The sequence below is a fragment of the Melanerpes formicivorus genome, unplaced genomic scaffold, assembly GCF_026170545.1.
Source record: "Melanerpes formicivorus ecotype bairdi unplaced genomic scaffold, bMelFor1.0.p_v2 SCAF_120, whole genome shotgun sequence".
Taxonomy (NCBI): Eukaryota; Metazoa; Chordata; class Aves; order Piciformes; family Picidae; genus Melanerpes; species Melanerpes formicivorus.
Window position 1 is genome coordinate 563,833 of NW_027142472.1, and position 24,294 is coordinate 588,126.

At 38.2% G+C, this 24,294-nt stretch overlaps 1 protein-coding gene across 1 annotated transcript in view; it reads right to left on the reverse strand.

The window, feature by feature from the left end:
* Positions 1-24,084, reverse strand: part of SCLT1 (sodium channel and clathrin linker 1) — a 28,365-nt gene extending 4,281 nt beyond the window's left edge. Inside the window, 19 exon segments of the mRNA XM_068167599.1 lie at positions 5,882-6,078; positions 7,256-7,448; positions 8,304-8,449; positions 8,893-8,967; positions 10,053-10,124; positions 11,048-11,146; positions 12,271-12,448; positions 14,080-14,171; positions 14,344-14,434; positions 15,776-15,846; positions 17,131-17,196; positions 17,800-17,922; positions 18,684-18,816; positions 19,180-19,213; positions 19,216-19,234; positions 20,316-20,385; positions 21,373-21,425; positions 21,851-21,918; positions 23,708-24,084. Coding sequence (XP_068023700.1) covers positions 5,882-6,078; positions 7,256-7,448; positions 8,304-8,449; positions 8,893-8,967; positions 10,053-10,124; positions 11,048-11,146; positions 12,271-12,448; positions 14,080-14,171; positions 14,344-14,434; positions 15,776-15,846; positions 17,131-17,196; positions 17,800-17,922; positions 18,684-18,816; positions 19,180-19,213; positions 19,216-19,234; positions 20,316-20,385; positions 21,373-21,425; positions 21,851-21,904 — 1,766 coding nt within the window. The 5' untranslated portion in view covers positions 21,905-21,918; positions 23,708-24,084.
* Positions 24,085-24,294: the final 210 nt, after the last annotated feature.

The following is a 24,294-nucleotide window of genomic DNA, read 5'->3' on the forward strand; positions in this document are numbered from 1 at the left end:
CTGGAACAAAGACACCCAGAATAGCTGCAATCAGATGACTTAAGATAACCAAAGTGGTTAAATTTAAAACCAACATGGCAAGGATACTCTTTTGTAAGTGACAATTATACATCACATGAATACTAAAGCTGCTGTTCAATGTAGTAGTTTGAACAGAACAGGTTCATCTTACAATAAATAGTTTTTATTTCCCCCAAGTTATATCTTACTACTAGACAATGGCAGTAGTAAGTTAAGATTATTAATGAACCAATTTGTTTATACTATGTATTATTATTTTTATTACTTTATTAGTTGCCCACTCCCAGCCTACTCACGGGGGCAGCAGAGTGAGAAACAGAGGCAGCCTTGACACTGTTCAGGAACAGCTGAAACATTGCTGTGATATTAGCACTGGTTTGGTCATGAATCTAAACCACAGCACCACACAGAAAATTCACTTCATCCCAGCGAACCTCCATACAGCCTTCTAAGGAGCATTAAGTTCACCTTAACCTAAAATTTGAAACTCTCCTGAATTTAAGCTGAGGGTGATAGGTTCTTTGTATGTGTTTATCAACACATATAACATTAATTGAACTGGTTTTCTATATATGCACAAATTCTTAAAAGAAAGAAACAGCCTAAATTCAAGAGAAAAGCCCTGAGACAACCCATCCTGAAATAAATGAGTGCTGCACCACTGTTTTGCAACCTTTACCAGCAACCATTCATTTGCATAACGATTTTATAATTGGAAATATTTGCTGATTAAGTTCACTGCAGTAAATGCCATTGGAACTCAAAAGCCCATCTCAAATGGATGCAGCCAGAAGTGAAACAGCCTCATTTCAGCCTGCCATACTGGACCTATTACAGGACTAAGGAGAATAAACACTAGTCATGAGGTGGTAGTCATGCCGCCAAAGGCAATGTTTTTATTGTGAACGATGACCTATGTTGCAAGAGGCACTGACCCGCTCAGTTACCCTCAAGACTGGCTTTTGGCACAGGTATGTTGAAGCAAAACTGGTTCCCTGCCCTCTTGCAAGGTGAAGGTGAGGTCTATTACCAATAAATCCTAAAATTGTGCAGCATCTTAAGGTGCTGAGATGGAACAACAATCTTTTTGTAAATGAAGTCTAGCACGTATTTTTATGAAGCAAACAGTCATATTTAGTCTACAGCTATTCAATGCACTGCCTGCTGTTTCAGCACTGTGTTTTAATTCCAAGTTCAGTTTTGTAGACAGCAGTTACATGTTTAACTTGAACTGAGACCCGAATGTCCTAGTAAGCACAGAATAATTTCAGTGAAGCCTTAAAGGATCAATTTATTTATCAAGAGTTTGATCTATAGGTTTTTCACTGATCTACTAGTTTAGAAACATCATCGCTCTGCTCTGTTGTTGCAGGTTGCAAAATGTATTTGTTTTGGAATTAACAATCACCCAATGTTCACTGATGTTGCTTCATTTCTTAAAAGTGTTTATTTCATGCTTCCTTTATGCTGCTGCTGGGAAGTTAGAAAAGAAGCCAAAATGTCTCAGACACGTTCACATGGAAAATGAAAGTAATGAGGATAGAAGTGAAAAACAGCAACAGATCATGAATTTCAGTCAAAGGAACAGGAAACACCTACAATAACAAATGGGACACTGACTCAAGGCTTGAGAGCTGCACTAACAGCAAAGTTCTGGTGAAATGCAGTAGGAAATGCTTTTATGTAAACTATCTCCCCAGCAGACATGGATATGACTTTTGCTAGGAAGTTTACAACTTACTGAAAAACATTCCTTTATAAAGCACAGACTGTGCTGGAAAAGTAATAATTCTCATTAAAAGCTGAAATTCTGCTACATGTCACCAAAACACTCTCTGCATTTGCTCACATCTTTACAAGGACCTAATACATCAAATACTACCTTCAAGAAGTGTCAAAGAATGCCTCAGACTGTCCCTAAAATACACAATATGCTGCTAAACTTGGAGAGCTCTCTATCTAAAACCAAAAAGTATCTTCATCCAAGTTTGCACAAAATGAAGTTTCTAAGGAAGACACTATTTTCCTTACAAGCTCACAGCTTAACTAGTCCTCCCAAAACCACATGAACTTCAAAATGTACGTACATAGGAGAGCTGGGAGAACGTCAGCCTTCCATGTGGCCGCTGCTTGGTGATACCACTTGCATTAGCCTCAAGAGGAGTTTCAAACAGAGCCTTTAATTCAACAGATCCTGATTACCTATTAGTCTCGCTGATACCTTCATAATAAATGCATTTACTGCAAAATTATTTTACTTTTTAAATAATCAGCAACTTCATTTTAGTTCACAACAAAGTAAGAAGTGATTTGCCATTCTGTATTTGCACTCAAAATGTTAGTGTGGTAAGTTTAAAATAAATATGGTAATTATTCATTTGCAGTAGAAGCAAGGACTGTACATTGAATAATACGGTGTGACTCAGGAGCTCATTTTTGTACCAACTTCATTCTGCTCTGTATTAGGATTTTAGGAAGAAATTCTTTACAGTGAGGGTGGTGAGACACTGGAACAGGTTGCCCAGGGAGGTCATGGATGCCCCCTCCCTGGAGGTGTTCAAGGCCAGGTTGGATGAGGCCTGGTCTAGTGGAAGGTGTCCTTGCCCATGGCAGGAGGGTTGGAACTAGATGATGTTTAAGGTTTCTTCTAACCCTAACTGTTCTATGAATCTACACAGTTAAGTATCTAGTAATGCATATAACATGGAAAAAGAAGCTGATTTTAATTTAAAGTGCCTAGATAATATTTACAGGTTCTGTTCTAGCCACTTGTCACTCTAATAGCAGAGCATCACTGCACAGATTTCAGTAAGAAATTCCTCTTCCAGTTTAAATGACCTCCTAGCAGAGAATAAGCTTCTTTCTATTGCCAGCTTCCTTGTTAGGCAGAGGAAGTGTCGAATACAAACACCTGCTTCTAGCTTATACAGCATGGGAAAGCATTACCTACAAATACATCTTCAAAAATAACAGACTTTGCTTTTGGACTTAGACCAAACCAGCTCCTGAACGCACAGGATCATATGGACTTGACAATTGGTAATCCAGGAGGAAGGGGGTGTCTGCTCTGCTCACCAGGCAGTATTCACCGATACAGGACATTAAATGAGTGCAGTTTTCCAGATGATGCCAGTGTCGCACACCAACAGTGACATCTGCAAGATTTACCACCTACTTTTCATGCAGATTCACAAAGCAGACTTCCTCTTATGTTTGTGATCTTTTCTGTGTCAGCGTTTTGCTGCAGATAAATAAGGTCTTGAGCTTTTGGTCTACTATAGCAGCATTTTAACACTTAACATTAAAGCTTTCAATGGGAGAGCAGCTGTTTCACGTTTTTAATTATTTTGGAAGTCTGAAATTTTTCCCTTTTAATTGGAAGCTGCTGAACTACATTCAGGACCTCGTTATGAACCTAGATGCTCAACTGTGAGGGATTTTATAGTTTCATTTACAGAAAATAAGATACAAATTAGCATGAAACACTACAAAGTGTTTTTCTTCTCCAATTAATGCATTTCTCCATTACTGACAATATGTCAAAAAACTCCTAGTAAGTCCCAGCTAATTACAGACAGTGGAAGCTATACCACTAAAATTGGCAGTGAAGAAGCACAGCTCCCAGTGTCTTGCAGACAAGCTCAATGCTTTGATGAGGCTTTTTCCTTTTCAAAGAACTGTTTATTAATCTTTGCAAAATGCTGCCTATTTTAAGGCAAAATAAAGCCAGCCTATATTTTGACAGAGAAGGATTTAAACTGAATTAGTTACCATAGGTGACAATCCACTACTACTACAAAGTGTTCTAAACACTCTGAAAGGAGCCCCTGAAAAAGTGGAAAGTAGTTCAGTGAAGCTGCTAGTAAACCAGAAAGGTCATCAATAAATGTTTGATCAATCATTCTTGTATTTCAATCAGGATGGAACTCACAGTGCTCTGAACGGAAAATAGGTACAACCAGTCACGATAGTGTCACTTGAAAGAGGAATGAGCCTAGTTTCCCAGGGGAGCACCACTACATGCAAGACTGCTGTTTGCCAAGTTCACTGGAGGTCTAATTCATGTCCTTCTCTAGAGAAGATGATGAACCAGGTTCAAGTAGTGGTACAGCAACATTTTCATGAAGTTGTTTTCCTTGCTTGTGTAGTGGACTTGTGTTCTAATTCCACTTATACCACTGGTGTTCTGACAACTAAGAAATGTCAAGCTCTGCTTAAAATTGTGACTCCAGAAATTGCATAGGATACTGGAAATAGTGCAGATAAAGCTGAGAATATGTAAGCCATTACAATAATAACCCATGAGAAATCCAAAGATGACTCCAAAGGAAATAAAAGGTAGAATTCACAGGTTTTCAATTTTAATAGGGCACAAGGTTTGATTCCTTGTTAACATGACAGCAAGCAATTTCTGCAATCAGTTTGAGCAAAGAACTACAACTGAGTGTATCCTATGCTTCCAGTGACTGAAGGGTCATTTCAAATCTCTCATCAACAGAGCTGCCTGCCTCGATTTTTTTCCTTTCAAACCCACTCAGTGAATGATGTATGCCATCCTATATTCTTTTTTAAGCACTTTAAAGAAATGAGATTTCTGAAATCAGGCTTCCTAGTTGAAAAGTTACTATGTACCAGCTTGTCAATATCAACAAGTTTGGAGAGGGACAGAAACTTCTAAGAAGTTCTATACCTATACCAGGCTAATTTAATCTGTAATTTATACTCTACTTGATCTGACAGTTAGAGCTGGCTAACCAGGGTGAGCCTGCAGCTAGACACAGCTTGGCTGTTACTTGCCAGCCAAACACAAGCCATGTGAGGGAGCTGAGGTGGAGGAAAGCAGTATCAGTAAAAGGACATACACTACAAATCCACTGCACAGATCAATTAATTTGCATTTTAACATTGTGCCATGTGTCTGCACACTGAAAAGAAAACCCAGGATGAATGTAGATGCCATACCTGTTTATTTCATAAGCTGATCTGTGGGGATTCTCAGTGTTTCTAAATGGCTATGAACATCCAAGTGGAAGCAAACTATCTATAGCAGTGTGCATTTAAAACAAAAGTTATGTTTGTAAAATTGATTTCAGATGTAACTTGCAAATGGTTCATTTCTCAGGAGGATACTTGCTTCTCACTCGTTTCCAGTAACACCCCTGACTTCTCTGAAGCAGTTGACATCTGTCTGTATATAGGCTCAGAAGCACCACAGGTGCTGGTATTTCCCAACATCTAGCAATGATACGTAACCTGTGTCTGTTGTGTGAAATGCCCTTGGTACTGTGCCCTTTCAAAACTTGGAAATATCCTTCTATTTTGTGCTGGGAATACAAGTATCAGCTGGTTACCTGGCAACCTGTATGAACTGAGACAAAAGTAAAGTTTATATTATATTTTTGCTTAGGGCAATCACACAACTCATTTGTATCCTCATTTATGACAGCAGAAGAGAACATTAGATGTGTGTCCCAAAGGCATTTTACAGCTCATTTTAGAAGTCTGGAGACCTGCTCAGCAACTAATTTTATGGTGGACTGTTCTGAGTAGCTGTAAATAGAGCTTTTCACAATCCAAGGCTAAAATTCTCCAAACTGAATGTGCTGTATCTTGGCAGAGAAAATTAAAAAGTAATATATTTCATTTACTTTCATCATTACAAAATTCACACACCAACAAGATGAGAAATTAGCTCCACTAAGCACCCAAAGTTCTCTTTAGAATATTCTTTCTTATTTTGCCAGAAGCAAATGTGTGGATGGTTTGTTCTTCATAGTTTTTCACCACAGGTCTACTGCCATACACTAAACAGTAAGTAAAATGGTAACAGCTTCTAGAAAAGGAAGAAAATTGCACTTACTTTAGCTTACTGATCCTGACTTCTGCAGTTTCAGTAAGACTTTTTGTTTCTTCCTTCCACCGATTTGTTGCTTTTTGTTGTGCTACTAACAGACGCCTCAGTTCAGCAGTAGACTTCTGACTGGTGTCTTCCATTTCCTTGAGCTGAGCTTCATACCCACGTTCTTTCAGAGCGTGCTCATGCTCCATTGTGCTTATCTAGCAAAAATACAAATTGGATACAATCAAGTCCCTCACTTTTTATTTTACTTTACTACACTCGAGTTAAATTTATAAACATTTGCTGAAAGTGTTTTTAATTAAAGTTGTAATTATATGCTCAAAGAGATACATGTTCCCAAAGCCAATCTAAGCAAATAGTACAACTGACAACAAAGTATAATGAGCTGTGGATGCTTATTTTGGTAAATAATCTTGATCCTTCTCCCTGGTGTTTTCTCCACAAAAACACAATCTTTCCTTTCCATCTAGCTAAAATATGTTGGGAGTTTAACTGCATCTAAAATCCTTTGTACACCAGAGGAAAATGAAAGCACGTAATAAATCTTATCTGTGACTAAAATGGAAACCTCTCTGATTAAAAATGAGACACAATACATGGCACATACTTTACAAATGGTACCTCCATGTTACAAGATTCTGATAATTTTTTCCCAGTTATGTTTGGCCAAAGGGTTCTGGAGTTGGAACAAGATTTCCTGTTTGACTGCTTCCTTTATCTTGTGCTGCAAAGTGGAAACTGGAATGGTGATGGTCCCCATTCATAGCTTGTAAAACCGCTCACCAAAGTCTTGTTCATTGCTCCAGATACTTAGATCCCATTTCAGTATCTTTACACTCTTAGTGTTAAGAACAGAGGGGAAATAATGCTCTTTAGATATTGAGAAAGCTCATCAAGGTCAAAGTTCTGACTCCCTGCAGAAGCCCAAGGTACCATGAGACATTTACAATTCATTATCTCAACTATAGGTTGTTCAGGTGCTTTTAATGCAACATGTTCAAAAAGAACCAACCATCTTTCAACTAATTATCTCATTTGCAGCTGCTCATATAGAAAACTGCCCTCTGTCCAGAAATACAGCACCAGTATTTGACAACCACACTATGAAATGACTTAGTAGTCACATACTACTCTGACTACATACAAGTAGAGGAACACTCTGAAGATTCACATTATATTACAGACAATAGATAAATGACAATCTGGAATCACTGGGGCACATAATGCTACAAAAAAATTACTTCTCAGCAGAAACCAGGAAGCATTGCTGAAACTCTTGTCCTTGATTTAAACTTCCAATGTCTCTTAGAACTGTTCCTCTTATTAAGCAAGTATCAGTTTTATGTTAATATAAAACTAACATCCAATCCCTACCTTTATTTTAGCTTTTTGTTGAGCCTCTATGGCCTGTCTTCTCAAGCCCTCCATTTCTTTTTGCAATTGTTCATTCTCTTGCTGAAGTTTTAGCCTTTGTTCACTGACAATGGCACACTTTTCTCTTTCTGAATCCAGAATACTTTGCAATTTACAGATAGCTTCCTGGCAACGAGATTTCTCTTCCTCAGAGCTGGAAAAAAAAGAAAAGTATTGTTGGAACTCAAGAGTTAACAACTACTGTACTAGAATAAAACATTACAAAATAATATTGGTTCAGGTCTTTGGTCTGACTCAGTACAGTTGTTTCTTCCTGAAAGTTTGTCATTGGCTCAGCACATTTAATGGGGTTGACAGCCAGAGTTTTGCACAAGTCAGCAAAGAATTTTATTAAGATGATGGAATTCATAAAGTCAATCTAGTAACAATGTGAAAGAAAAGATTTTAATATTCATAGCATTTCCAGATTCCCAAGTGAGGATTGCTCTGGTGAAATGACAAGATTTATGATCATCAGAGTACATAAATGCCTGAAGCTTCTAGAGAATCCTGCACTTTTCATACTGAAAACAAGTACCTGTTCTAAAAACTATGTCTTGTACTGTACTTGTTACCATTGTGTATTATTGCAATAATACCTGAGTTCCAAACACAGGCATGAAATTCAGCATGTGTTCTACGTGTACTAGGAGACACCACACTGTGGATCAGTTTATAAAGTTACAAATACTACCTGTTTCAGCAAAACTTTTCATACAAGTATTATGTTAAAATGAAGTAAGATTCCAAAAAATGTACTTCTATTTTCTTTTTTGGTCAAATAACTGCTTGCAGTTAAGTCAAGTCTTTCATTCTATAGCATGTAATTCCCTTCAGTTCTTGTATAGTGGTTCATAATTCCCCTTTCTTTAGAATAATGATCTCTTGATGATATCCCTGCGACTGGCTAAAAAGATGACCAAAACTCTAACATGTAATTTCTAACTATTTCAATTGTTAATGATTTCCATTGTTTTCAATTCTGATTTCTGTAACATCCATTACTTACTTCATTTCCAGTTGTCTCAATTTATTTTGTGTTGTCTGGAGACTGAGTTGAAGGTCGCCTTTGGCAGTTTCTGCAAGTAAGTATTTCTGATGCAGTTGCTCTAGTTTTCTGCTGTCAAATTCACGTCCTCTGTCTTCCCTGTAAATCTGATGAATACACTTGCAGGTAAGACCACCTTTATCTTGCTCTGGTGATTGACAGTGTAGTACTGACAAGGAGGACACGTATTCCTCATTGCATCATTCCAGTGATTTAAAACAAGCCTGAATTTCAGTTCTGCTACCGTGACACTCATTTAGTTTTCTGTCTATTGAGCTTTTAGATGATGGCAAATATCTTTCCTTTTTACACTTTTCAAAGAATCATCTTTTTTGTTTATTCAGTTTAGTATTACAGCATTAAAACATTTCCAGGTGTAATAACCCTCCACCCCACGACCATAAAATGCATATATTTTCATGTGCAATTGAGAAAGTCTACTGAAAAAATATGAAAATGTGGAGGGGAAAAAAAGGGAAAAAAATAGCATATCTTTTTCTTCCAAAAAGAGATTTCAAACATGACATAAAAATACATGCAATGGCCTTACCTTTTCAAGTTCTTCTTCTACTGCTCTCTTTTCTCTAATGGCTCGTTCAATTTGACTCTGTTTTTCTCCACATTGCTATTTTCAGAAGTAATTAAAAAAATTAGTCTGCAAAAAGAACTTGAAATAAAAATTGAAAGAAGAGCCAAAGCCAAATACCAGCCACTGTACATGTAATTCTTGATGCTGGCACCTATGCATTTGACTGTATTTACCTGCTCATTGTTTTTCCTACATGACCAGTCCCATTCACTAGAGAGACTGAGAACCATAAAATGAAACCTTTCAATAATCTGAACCCATAAATAAGTGCATACACACCCAGCTCTTTTGGTCTCACAATTTGTTACAAGTTCCTGGTTCATTCAAGAATAGGATGATTGTGAACTACAGACTTCCTCCTACCATACTTTATCAGCTTTCATTGCTACAGAACAAGAGGACATTGCTCTAGAACAAGAGGACACAGTCTTAGGCTGTGCCAGGGGAGGTTTAGGCTGGAGGTTAGGAGGAAGTTCTACACAGAGAGTGATTGCCCATTGGAATGGGCTGCCCGGGGAGGTGGTGGAGTCACCATCATTGGAGGTGTTCAGGAGGAGACTTGATGGGGTGCTTGGTTGCATGGTTTAGTTGATTAGGTGGGTTGGGTGATAGGTTGGATGCAATGATCTTGAAGGTCTCTTCCAACATGGTCTGGTCTATTCTATTCTATTCTATATCCAGATATATAAATGCAGTATTTCAGCTTTCACTGTCAAAACATTTATGAACCATGGTAATAATATAAGTAACTCAAGGAATAAACTTACACAAAGAAATGGGTTGATTGGCAGAACTGTATTATTTCATGCAGAACCAAGTCAGTTCTCAGTAAAAATAAGATATGACTGTACAAACATAAGGCAAATCTTTACATTGAAAATGAATTTTCATAGCAAATCTTGACACCTCTGCAGCAGTCACTTTTGTCAAGTAATGTGAAAGTCACTGGATGTTGCATTCATGTTTGGAGATATGCTGGATGCAGAGAGAGTCCTGGGCAATTACCTGTTGATCATATGTTAGTTAACTTTAACCTGAATTTAGTAATTTACTTGACCAACAAAAGCTAGACCTCTCAAATGTTTTGCTGTCAAACCCGCTTGCATCAGTCAACACCATACCATCTGAAGAGCTGAAAGTTCTTCTATTAGTCGAGAAGTCTGAACATTGTATTGCTTCTTTGCAGAGTCTACCTGTGATCAGAAACAAAGAAAACCTAAAGAAAACATCCCCTGCACTGTTTGCCCATCCTGTTTCTTTTGAATATAGAGTCTGTATGTGATGCATTTACACAAGTATGAAAATACCTGGGACTGCAATAACTGACAAGTCTTACTGCAGAAATGCACAAGAATGTTTATCAATCACTACTAATTTGACAAGGCCTTACAAAAAGAACAGTAAAAATATCAGGAAACCTGCTGACTATTGGGTGCAAGATATTTGCACTTTGTGTAACAGGTATTTTTAGATCAGATAACAAAAGCTGTATTAATACCTGGAGAAACATGACAACTCATAGTTTAAAATTTTACTTTTGATGTGGGTTTTTTAGTAATTTCTCTAGCAAACTCTGGTTTGTGATACTGGGTCTTTGGGCTGTTACCTGTACTTAATAGAAGAGTCTCACTTGCCCAAAGAGGTGAATATTTATAACTACTGCAATGCGAAAAACCTGTCAGTATAGCTTCCAACAAGTCCCTGTAATCTGAATGCACACTATAAGCTTTCAACAACAACTTCCAAGGTAAGGACATGTATCATAAACCAAATACCTTGATATCAATACAACTCAGTCTGTTGATGTGTCAGTGAACAGTATCTCTGAAAATGAAGTGCCACTTTTTATGTCTCCACAGTGCAGCCTACTGTATAGCTATGTCTGCACAGATATGAACACTTTTGGTTCTTGAGACAGTTAAGAATATAGTTTTGTTCAGAAGAATATGTCTGGGCAACAAAGCTGAAGAGTTCAGTACTGTCAGCAGACTGTCTTGCTACCTTTATGATCAAAACACTTATAAGAAAACTGCTCAGGATCTCTGCACCATCAATAGCTTTTCACACAGAGGAAAACAAAAACATCTTCCCATTCCTTCTGAACAATGTAACTTACTGCCTTTCTAATTCCTGCAGCAGTATCTTCTACAAGTTGAGACATTTCATCTTTCATTTTTTCTATTTCCTCTTCCTTTTGTTTCTCCCTAAAGAGTGCCTAGAAAAAAAAACAACACAAACTTGAAATACTGCTGATAATATTCTAGTGGTGATGATATCTAGCACAGAGAGAAATCACACATAGTCACTGTTCAAAAAACCTTTTTCCCTGATATTCACTTTGAAGTAGCTGACACCAAGACCCAACAGGCAAACAAGAACAGCAAGAACATTTTGCTTTACAATGGTGAGAATTACAGAAAAAGGTGCAGCAAGGAACCCTTCCTCCAGAGGATGGAAGAATGCTGCTGATGTTAAATAGGAGATGCTGGTCTGGAAAGGTTATAGAATACACAGTTCTTGATAGGTGAGGTGAAAAAATCTTTGGTGGCACAAGGAACCTAAAGGGAGAAAGACACAAACCCACCCCAATGGTTGAGACAAATTCAGGCAGTAAGATGCCACTTCAATTTTTGTACTGTCTTTTACTGCTCCCATTCAGCTAAATTCTTGTAAACCCTTGTAAAATTCTTCTGATATCTTTTTGCAAGCTTAGCTTTGTGTGCTTTATAATGTTTGCAAGAGCAGTGTTATTATGATAGCCTCACTCCCACCTATGACATCATCCTGTGACAGTTATAACACATTTGTACATAAAGATTTGGTTTATGGCCTCCCTCTATGTCTAGTTTTCTTTGTTGACTCCTCCTGCACTTTGCTAATCTCTCAACTCTTGCCTGAAATAGGCTGATCAAATCTGCACTTAAAAAAAATCCACACTATGTTTAAAGGCATCTTAATTTTTAACTCTTGTTCTGACCATTGTATTCATTGTATTGAGCACCTGTCAACGTTATGTCAAGGTGCTCTTAAGAAACATCTCCAGAAGTGTTCTTTGACAGGTAAGACTAAGTTTCTAACTTTTTGATAAGAAACTGTCAAAAATGTTTGCAAATTCAAATTCAGGTACAGTATTATCACTTAGATCACCTTTATCCAGGCACTCAACATAGTCTTTGAAATTCATACTGTCCTACACATTGCTGATTTTGGCACAACAGACATAAAAGCAGCTTGGTTATGTACGCACATATGCCTGTAAAAAACCATTGTCAGGCACTTCACAACTCCAAGGGATGAAAGTATTCCAGCATCTAAGAAACATCTTCATCATCACCTTACCTCACTTTTTTGTAGGTTAGCTTCTTCCAAGAGCTGTATGCAATCCTGGACTTTTGCAACAGCATCATACTTCTCCCTTTCTAGATTAGCACACCGTGCCTGAAGCTCTCCAATTTTTTTCTCCAGGGCTGTTCGTTCTGTTCTCAGCAGTTCAGCATTGTCAACAGCAACACATAACCTACAAGACAGCAGAATTTTACTCATTTAACAATAAGATACTTCAGACACTAATTCTTTCAAACTAAACTAATAGGAAATAGTTATTCATAAGTTGCCAAAACTGCATTCCTGTTCTTCTATTTGTATTTGGACTGAGTCCTTGAGTTTAATATTCATCAACTTCCAGAGAAAAACAGAATTAAAGGAGTTAACTCAGATATCTTATCTCAGATGGAGCTCAGAAGAATGTGGCTGTCCTGGGATACATCACTGAAAATGTTCTATATTAAAACAGAACAGAACAGCCCCAGATGGAATACAGTTTTCCTCTGTGGAGGGAATGAATTATCGGATGTGGGCAACGAAGTTGCAGCTATACCATTAGAACAAGAAAACTGGTGGCAATTTTACAGCACCTCAGAAATTCTTAATGTTTAATTACGATTGTCAGTACCGGTAGGCATGTGAAAGGGCAAGAAAGTCTCAGCAGTATCCTCCAAAAAAACCTCAGATACTTCCACAAGCTGCTGGTACAATAAATTGCATGGTTCTACAAATCCATAGTGAGCACTCTGGCAACCCTTGGGCTGCCTTTTCGAGCAGCCATGCTTTTGACTTTCTAAAATGTTTGTAATAAACCATATAAAGAAAGGCAACTACTCTATTTTTGTAGAGCCAAAATAATATTAGCTAATTCTTTAGACATTCTAAAAGAAACTGAAGGGCTTCCACAATTCTTTGGCCAGTAAAATTAATCAAGTACAGGTAGCTACAAAAACCTGTGCAACAACTTGAGGCAGCACTATCAGTCACAAAGTTGGCTCCCCACTAAGTATTTGGTTTCTAGAGTTAATGAAGAGTCTGCTAATCATGCTCACAAGGCTGTGATGGAGAAGAGGAGATAAAGTCACACAATGACTTCAACAATAAAATTAGGAATTCTTAGATATCAGGTTCTTTGACTGATGCTAATAATTCAACAAATGTTGGTGATACTTGGATCAAAATGCCTGGGCTCAGCTGTGTCCTATCATTGGAAAATGAAGGGGGTGGGGAGGGAAATCCACACAAAAGAATCTGAGTCTTAGATCTGCCACTGGTTATAACGTGCTGGAATTAAAGTTCTGCTCCTCAGCAGGTATTCAAACTACTTTTGTAACTAGCATTTACTGTTAAGAAGCATGCTTTAACAGCATTCTTAAATATTAGGTTTGGCTAAGACCTGAAACCAAGTCTTATTTACCACAGAAAGAAAAATCTGTATTCACCTCAAAACCAGGTAATTTACATGAATAGTTGCAAGTTTCATTGTGAATGTTTTTCTTTAGAATTCTACCTAAAGCTAAGGAGAACTGAGTAACTAGAATTTGTGCACTAGAAGAAAAACCATATGCTTCATTTTTTCCCTCTCTTACAGTCAAAAAAGATCAGGTAGTCTGTTTTATCATTTTAAATACACTGAAATCAGAAGCTGTGCTGAAAGGCTGCAGAAAAGGAGAAATTACAAATAGAGAGCAGCCAAGCGTAGGACACCTGTACTTTGAGAAAACAGAACTGCTCAAAAGCACAGACTCCAGAGGCTGAAGGAGTTGGAATGTTTTCTCTCACATGCATGTATCCTGTTATTAACACCTGAGGAGTCATCTTTACCTTGTTTCCAACTGTTTTATGCCTGACTGCATCTGCTGCAAGCGTTTGTCAGATGCTGTTTCTCTTTGCAGGGCAGATACCACATCCTCTTCCTAGAAAGAATGTATGTATTGTCCAGACATCATCTCAGCTTTGATCAACAAAACAATGATACACTAACATAAACCAAATTATAGAGCAACTTCCAATTAATTTAACATCAGCACTCAGGTAACTGACTAGGCAGTCAAATGCAACAGGACATTGTTCTTTTCTCCACAATACCTTTCTTTTCAATCGGCCTTGAAGCTTCTCTGTCAACTTGGTCATTTCATCAACCTTAGCAATTGCTGTCTGCCCATCTATTTTGGCTTGCCTATGTAAAGAAAACAGTCTATCATTTACATTTCAGTTGTTATAGTGGGGAAACTCCAGCTCCATTACAACTTTGCTGTCACAGCTGTGAAGGGCAGGTAGATTTCATAATGCTGCTTATCTAGGGCAGAAAAGGTTTTCCCCTTCTTCTCATTCTTGCTATGAGAGGAGTACCAAAGATATTGAACTGTTGTCCTGTGGAAAGATACCCTAACAAAAAGGGCTATGTGCTGATTAAATATTTGCAAGGACTAAGCAATCAAAAACTTTAAGTGATTCAGTAACTATAACTGGCCACAGACACTTAATAGAGAAATCTTGTTTTCTAATTAGATTTCACTTTTACAAAGCATTTTAAAAGAATTTAACTGATATGCTCTGTACTCTGAATAGGTTTTATGAGCTGAAACAGTAGTGAATCTGTTCATTTACTCTAAACCTGTATCATTTAGTGTGGGTACTGTGACACAGCTACTGTAATATTTAGGAATAGTGCAGCTAGGCTCATTAAACAGATGCTGAAATTTGTTTAACACTCAATCTTAGCAGTGATAAGCACGGAGCATTACAGCAGACACCAACTGTTCTTTATTGGAATATTTTGTATGGTTTTGGAAGGGAGGAAAAGGAATGTCTGATGCAGTCATTCTCTCCTGCAGGGATAAAATCAGTACCAGCATGTGTTCAGCCAGCCTAGGCCTCTAAATACCAGCATTACCTGCAAAAGCTGCATAAAAGAGAGCCATCTTGAACTGTGTAGAGGCAAATAGAAAATAGTTTTACCATTACCATTTTTTGGGTGATAGTTTTATCTTTTGATTTTAAAGACCCACTAAAATGTAGCAGTCCTTCTATATTAGCTATTTTGATCACATTATCAAAAGAAAATTACAGTAACAAAAAGGAAAATGTAATAATTAAACTAAACATCAGGTACATTATAAATGTTAAGCTTAGAAATGCCTAAGTTTGTTTTAAAGAGTTTATTTAAACTTTAGGTAATGCTATACAAAGAAATACCACAGCTTGATAATTAATCCATTTGCTTTTTATTCTCAGTCCACAAATCCACTATTTACTGGAATTAAATTTTAGTTTGACCTCATCCATCACTAATTAGGTGAAATGCTGCATGTTTCAGAAGACAGCTGAACCAAACTAGAACTATGCAAACATTAATGATGCACACATTTCTAACAAACTGGACATGCAGTAACTGAAATCATTGTGACTATCACTACCAGGTAAGTTTGCAGTAAAAACAAGGCCCATGGTACAGCAGTAGGTTAGAAAGAAATATAAAAGAGAAATACAATCATTTTTTTGATTGTCTGCTTTATACCTCAGTTGCTTTCGTAGCTGCTCTAGTTGCACATTCTGTTCTGCTACAGTTTTCAGAAGCTCTTGATTGCTCTGCAAAATACAGAGAGTTGTAGCATGCAGTTTACTGTATTGAAAATGCCACATTCAGAATTGTTATAGGACATTTTTAAAGAACATAATACCATAAATCCAGCCAGTAAGGTCCATTTAACACTGTGGCTGGTCTCCAACTGCCAAGCTCTAGCTAGAGTGTTTGAGAAAGGCAAATGCAGTGATGCTACCTTATCCTCCTCTTTCACCATAGTTTGGTAGTGTAAGAACTTCAGAGATTAAAACTATTAGCTGAGACCCACCATTTACACTCCCATCTTGTTTGGTGTCTTCTTTAGTACCTTGTGACTGAGTACCACAGCAGACAACATACAGCTAGAAAGAATTCCTTTGTTTTACAGGAAAGAAACAATGAGCAATTGCATGTCCATTATTTTTCTATGCCACCCATAGTGTTGGAGGTGTCATTCTCCTTCAAGTGTCCTTTCATTTGAGAATCATTTCATATTTTTGTTGCTCCACTAGCCTCTCTACATCTTACATATACTTCACATTGAGATATTAGAGAAGACGACAACTGCAGGCAGTATTCAAGATGCTATTGTACTGCGGAATTAAGCACAATGTATTCCTTTTCCTTCTTCCCTAATACTTGCTGAGATTCTTCCTGCCTTTTTGACTATTGCTAAGAATTGTTTCAGGCCATCTCGTGCTTCTGAAATACCTAATTCTGAGGGGTAACAGTTAATTTCAAGACTATCACAGAGTACTCAGAGTAAAGTCCCCCTTGCCCACATAAGAAGTTGTTCTAGCACAAACTTCACTGAGTCTTTCACCTTCATTTTTCTACATTAGTAACATGTTTTGTCAAACCTGGAAGTCCTAGGTTGAATCTTAGAGACTAAGACACTGAAGCCAGCAGTGCCAAACTAGGAATCAATAAACATGTGGCAACGATAGACTGTAGAAGAGGACATCATTCACGTTTTTTTTTCCTTTGTGTAGATAGTTTTGGTTGTGTGATTGCAGTACGCTGGCTACAAACTAAAATTCGGAGCCTATGCTTACTAGTCACTTCTTAAAGACAGAGCTCACATCATATTAAGAGCTAACCTCTCAACCACCCTGACCTGATGTTTGATGCTCAGGAAAAAATGTGGCTACTACTTGATTTTTAACTGGTCCCCATGCAAGTTTGCAAATCCAAGTGGCACAATTTCATCCTCAAACAGGTATGTATGAAGGACTTTTTGCTCTTCTTTTATACTTTAATAGGAAAAAAATAGTAATTTATTAGGTCACTGTTCAGCAGGTTTTACTTACCAACTCTATTTTCTCTTTGTCTATGCGCAGTTGCTGAGTCAATTGTTGAAAGAGAGCCAGTTGATTCTAAAAAGAGAATTCAGAGTTTCTTACATTCATTATCAACATAAAGAGTATGGAATTAGAGAGTTTCATAGTGAAATGAAAACATCTTCAAACAAGTTTATGCATGTTCCAGGCAATGCAATATGCCTTTCCCAGAAAGAGCAGATGACAAATAGGTTGCTAAACACAAGACAGTGTTTTGAGACTACTGGTGAAGTTGAATCTTCATCCATTTACGCACGCTTCTTTACTGAATGACAGCAGGAAATGGACTATTTTTCCCCACTACCCCATGGTGATCTTTGAGAGAAAACTCAGGATTCAAACATAGAAGAAAATGTGAAAGGCTTACACATTTTTCTGACTCAGACTTGGTGCCTTCCCCAAGCTCTTGGCCCTATGTTTGAAATAAAGAACCTGAAGAACCCTTCCAATCACCATGCCGCAGTTCACTGATAAATCAGTGACCACATCAGACCACACAACTTTAGATGGCCATTATGGAAAATAATTAACAGTACTGGTAGAACACCTTCTCCCACTTCAGGGGGATCCACAGAGACCCAGAATCTCTACAGTACAGAAAACCATTCCAAAATTACGAGTAATATAAATGAGAATTACTTTCTGCTTTTGCCTTTCAGCGATGTGAATCTGCATTTCAGTCATGCATTCCTGGTACTGCTGTTGGAGTCGATCACGCTCCTGTGACGTCGCCTGACAGAGCTTTGTTGCTCCTTCTTTTTCCTAAGTTACAGAACAATAGTTTGTATAGAATATTCCATTAGATCACATTCACCTTCATCTATCATTCTCTAAAGAAATCGTAACTTCTGTTTTCAAGAAATGCCATTTTCAGTACTTCTCTGCACACACTGCAGCTATGCAGACAAAATGCCAAATCGATTCAGAAAAACCAGATGATTACAAACTCAAAATCCACCTGCAAGTGAAATGCACGTTTTCCTGACTTTTTTTCATAGCTGAAATTTTAACAGGTATTTACTGTGGTCCTACACCATATATAATATTCAAATACCTAAATTCAGCTGTCAGTTTATCTTCAGCTTAACCATATGCAACAGGATTGATACATCACCGCAATAAGCTCACTAAAATGTGCTTACCTTTGCAGATGTATACTTGCCTCCTCATATCACATCACAGTGTTTTAGATTAAAATGACAAGCTACTACAAAAACTTGAAGGTAAGTACTTCATTAATTTTCTGGTCAGAAATTCAATATAAAGGTCAAGTCAATTAGGTAAAATTACAGGCAAAAAAAACCCAATCTTCTTATATGAGCCTAGAAAAGAAGTTTCTTCAGGTCTTTAAGTTGGAAGCATAAGTACTTGTTTCTTTAGCTACAGGAAGTCAAGAGGGACTCAAAATACTTTGAAGGAACTTGGAACAAATGATTTCTGAATTAAGAAATAAAACACCTTCCCCTAGTCTGCCAAAGCATAACAAAAGAAATAAAATACTACAAGTATTTCATCTCACATACTTGAGTCAACAGCCATAGTTGTTCTTCAAGGTTTTTCACTATGTCTTTATCTGCAGGAATATCATTTCCCAGAGGCATGAAAGGAATAGCTTCCAGTTGCTTCTCAACACCCTCTTTCAACTCTGCATGCAGCCTGAAATTCAAAGAACTAAGTTCAGCAAAGTCTTAATGTAACATAGATTTTAACAACTGTACCTTCAGTCTGTACATACTATTTATTTCAAAGTCATATTGAAATCTATTAAGTTATATTCTATAAACACAGAGAGTTTGAAATAATTTAGTATCTAGTTCTCTTAGAGGCATGGTTACATCTCCTAAACATGGTGTATTAGGCACTTAAAACTCTAACATTAAGTTTGTGAGAATAAAATCTTCAGCTATTAAGGAGGTTCAAAAGATTTCAAAATGACCTAGGGGAAAAAAAAAAGCAAGCTTTTTAAGGTTTAGAAATAAAGACAAGCAGCAGGAGTAACAGGGTAGTGCAACTATTTACCTTTCGTTTTCCTTGGCAACTTGTTCAAATTTAGTCTCATCTCACTCATTTGGACCTAACAGAAAAACCATGCAGGAGTAAGCATTCATCTAGTGACACAAGTTTTGGTAATCCTTTCATATTTTAATTCTGACTGACACTGTAAAAGATAATTCAGCATAATACAGTAATTGAAAGTCACTGTTTTTTTAAGGAAAGTCACAGGATGCCTCTTAAATTTAGTAGGTACTAAGGACTGTTATAGCGAAGTATTCAGAAGTTACCATCAGCATTACACTTACCGTTCAGAATTCATAAAGCTCTTACAGATTATTGAGTAACTCAAGTTCTTTTAGGAATACAGTGGATAACTCTCATCTTTTATGCAGTAAGCATTTGAGAAAAAGTTGAGGAATTAACCAATAAGGAATTTTAGTTGCATGAGTCAAACAGCCTGTTTCGTTAACGGAAACCATACAGCTTCCATACAGCCTTCTGAAATGGGTCAAACTTGGGGACTGTGTTTGCAGAATCTTTATGATGGGCAGATCAAACAAATTAAGTGACTGGGTAGAACTTCTGCATGTGAATCACAAGTAAAAATTGCTTTCTGTATGCCACAGATTGTAAACATAACCCTTTGCTTTTTGGTACTGGTATGAAGGATAAAAAAGTTTCGTTTTGCTGTGGTTGAAAAGAAAACAGTGTCCCTTCACCTCTGCCTCCATGACAATTAACATTTAAAGAATTATTTGAATCTGAAGAACTATTAAGAATGAAGAAGGCTGGGTGGACCTGCACTTGCAGGACTGAGCTGGACTGCATGGCCAAGATATACCTGCAAGGAAAGAAGGAAAGAGCTGCTTCCTCTGAATGTCACCTGGAAAAAACCTGCAACCACACGAGAAAATCTAGAGCAGTAAGACATGCACATTTCATTTCACAACACTGCTTCTCCAAAGACACAGAGGTCTTTGAAATTTGGCCAAACTCCCAAACTTTTGATAGAAAGCCTTCTGTCCATGTGAGGCAGACTGCAGCCCAGCGAGTTTGTCAAGCATGGCACATTTGTACTCCATTGCTAAAAATACTAATGTCCTAGACATTAACACTCTAAAACAGTAATATGCAGCCTGAACTGTTAGGAATATCCATACCTCATAAAGCTGCAGCTGTTCTCTCATTTCTTCCAAGTGTTTATCATACTCTGTGATTAGCACTGACAAGCTAAAAAGTTGAAAAACATGCTGAGAATAAATTTTGTAAATGATGAAATAGTTTAAAATCAGTTAATTATCAGAACAGATTTCTTAGTTTAGAGAACAGAACAGTCACTTTTCTTTATTCCCAAGCTTGACATTCATCAGAATCAAATGAACAAATTGAATTGCTGCTTTCAAAGTATGATCATTAATAGCAGATTTCCTATGCACAGGACTAGTACATGGGACACCACAAATGAGAATACAACATATATATTTCATCCCAAATGATTAAAGCCTAGTCTTTGTTACTGCTTTCACAGGCAATAGCAAAATGACCTACAAGGCAATGGAAAATAATGTAGTTCTACTTGTATAGTTTTTCCTTCACAAAATTTTTGTAACCTGTAACGATTCTCTGAAAAATCTGCATTAGTCTGAAGTGTCTTACAATGAACAAGAAAGGAGAGTTTATTGTTGCAAGAAGAAATTACAGTGGTTATTAAAGAATTTACTAATAAGCAACTTTAGCTGGAGATTGTCAACTAAGTGTTCCCATAAATATTACATTACAGAATTGTTTTGGTTTGAAAAAAACTCTAAGACCATTGTGTCCAACCTTCAAACTAAGACCACCATGGCCATTAAACCAGGTGCTGAAGTGCTGTCCACCTGACCTCAACAGACAGCAGTTACCTGTTATGTAGATCAGTATAATCTTCCCTGAACTCTTGTTTATTATCTTCAGATTTAGACTAAAGATTTCCTTCATTCATCTCTCATCCTTTATTTCAATTGTGGAGGAAAAGTCATAGATTCAATTTACATAATACACAAAATAATACCTACAAACAACTACTACAGGAACACTTTTACAGACTCCACTCACAAGTTCTCAAACATATGAACATATGCAGGTAAGATCACAGTCACCTTGGTATTTACTTTCAAAAGCACATGGCAATTTCTTTTGACTATTTGGAAGTACTCCTGCTTATCTGGAATCAGTTACCTTTGGTCCATCATCCTAGATGCTGATATTCCATCACAACCAGGGACATTTTCCTGTAATGGCACACATTATACATTAGTATTTACACATGACTACATATCATTTTAAATTTTATACATGACCCAAAGCTGTTGTTCTGTCTCTATTGTAATTATAAACCTCAAAGCGAGGATGTGGGATACTGTGTATGTTCAAAAATCCATGAGTGAAAACAGAAATCAAGTATTCTTACAGGGATATGTTCTCCTGCTTCTGGCAAGCTTCTGAAAATGCACCAAAAATACCACAATTCCTTGGTATGACAGTTCTGTTTTGCTATTGCTGCTTGGAAAAATAATAAGCAGCTCCAGAGTGGTGTGATGGACCAAAATCAGGGCCAGATCACTCTGACATGGGATGTGCTCTATGTATGCAAGCATATTTGTCACAAAAACTCATCATAAGAATTCTTACTACTTTCATCCCTGCATCCACATACCTGCTCAGCAGTAGCTCTCAAACCCTCATCTGCTTTATACTGTCCAAGTGCCATATCTAGGCTCTGATCTGAAAAATATCAAGTTTGAGAATCACAACTACAACACAGTGTACACTTGACTGGCAGTCAGAAATATATTTACTGATGTATTCTTCTAAAAGAGGATATAGGAAAAAGACAGAGGGGACAGAAAGAAGGCAATAGTAAAAGGATGCCAAGGTAGCTGCCCTCGCTAGCCATAGCAGTGTGCAAATATGACAGGGCAAGGTGCAAAGGGGAGCAACTGTCACTTACAGATGTACTCACCTTCACACGTGAATTATTAAATACATTCTGATATAACTTCTGTGTATTTAGTAGCTTATCTTATACACATGGAATGGAGGAATTACTTTCTGTAACACTGGCTGCTGATACTTCAAAATACATTCAGGTAATATGCAATTTATAACTGATCAGTGTCAGAGACAAGCAATTCATTCAAAGAACCTTCTTTACTACACATTTAACATGAGTGTTTATTCTACAACATTAAATATGACAGTGTTTAGAGAATCTCTTTTTATGTTTATTACAGACATTCAGCATTTTGAGAACTTTGATTTCACATTCATGAAACCAGCGAAACATCAACCCATAGATGAGACTTACAGTAGGCTTTAAATAATTCAGCTCTCCGTTGGCATACAAACTTCAGATTTGTCATCTGACACCTTTCAAAACGTATGCAGTGTTTCAAAGAGAGAACTGAACTCCTTGAGAGAAAAGGCAATTCTTACCACTTCACAGCGAATTTACTCTGAGCTCTCTTTAGAGCCTAAACATTTACAGAATAAGAAGTTACACCCAGACAAATTAAATACAGTTGAAAAGGCAAACTACAAATACTTGAAAATCTATTTGTTCACAGCACAACAAACACTCATGCAAAGCTCGATAAAGGCATGGGTATCTGAGCCTGGGTGATTCTGTTGGCTCAGATAGAAGCTTTTCGATGTCTAAGGTCCTTGGAATCAAGAGCTGGTCTTTCACCTCTGGCCACCAAAGCCTGTCACACAAAGTTTAGCATCCATTGAAATTGACTTTGCACTCTGTGATTGTGTCCTGCTATGGCAGTTTTCCTGCAACACTGTTTCTCTAAGACAGGAACATTTTTTGGACACCAGTATTCAGTATTCAGTATTCCTAAGGTTGGAAGGGACCTCAAAGATCATCAAGTCCAACCTGTCACCCCAGACCTCATGACTAGAGTAGGGAGGACACTACTGCCCACTGCAAGCTTTGAACTCACAACCTTCCCATTAAGGGTCTGACGCACCACCAACTGAGCCACTCATTTCCTAATTACAGGAACGCAGACTGTGCAGATGCAATTTTTGCCAGCATTTTGCTGTTAAGCAGTTAAAATATACTCAGGCATGTTAAGCTTATACTAAAATTACCAACTAAAACAAATCACTCATAATAATTAATAATACTGACTTTGATCTATAATACGAATTTTATGAGCAACTGCAAGACAGCTTTTTTTGCCTGTCAGACATAGGAACTGTGGTGATTTCTCGAGGGAAAAAAAAGGCATCACAAAATCCATATGGTTTTGATTATTATCCTCATTAACAGCTTTTCATTATTAGTCTTCAACTACCTTAAAAGTAGTTTTGATGCTGATATTCACGGTAGCAAACAGGAGCAGAGCTGCCCCAACCACAATCGAAAGGGTTTCTACCCCCAGCAGAAATTGACCCCCGGCTGCCGAGAGGCAGCGTCCAGGCCTCGGCCCCTCAGCTCCGTCCTTCGACCAGCCGAGGGAACAGACGGGGCGGCCCCGAAGCTGACCGCTCGCAGAGACCTTACCTGGCTCTCCCAGAGCCGAGATCAGTGGTCACGTTTCCAGTGCTCACCACCGCTCAGAGTTCTCCCCACACAAAGCCCGCAAAGCCCCGAGGAGAAGCCGGTTATGTCTGCTACCCGCCACCTAGGGTGCCTGGCGGAGCTTCCCTTCAGCAGCGGATGAGATCCGTCGCGGAAAGAGACGGAAGCGACAACTTCCAAGCGCCGGCAGCACAGTCACCAGTATGCACTTCTCTCGCTAAGGAAAGCTGCGCTGGGGGGTCGGGGTGGGGGGCAGTAACCCCGATCTCCCCTCAGAGGCACCCCCAACCACCACGGCCCGGAGACGACCCACGATCACTGACGGCACCCACGCGTCTCCACGACCGTTACCCCGCCCCACGCCGCGCCCCCTGTAACGGCAGCGGCGACTTCTCCCCGCCCTTAGCGACCGGCTCGGCCCTTAACAGCGCCACCCCTGGCAGGGCGGCGTGCGGGAGGCCGCATGCGTGCTGTGGCGGCAGCGGCTCGGCGCCGGGGCAGAGGCGGAGGCAGGCGGGAGGTAGGGGGCGTTGTGCTTCGTGTGGCGCTGCCTTTCATCGCGCAGCTGC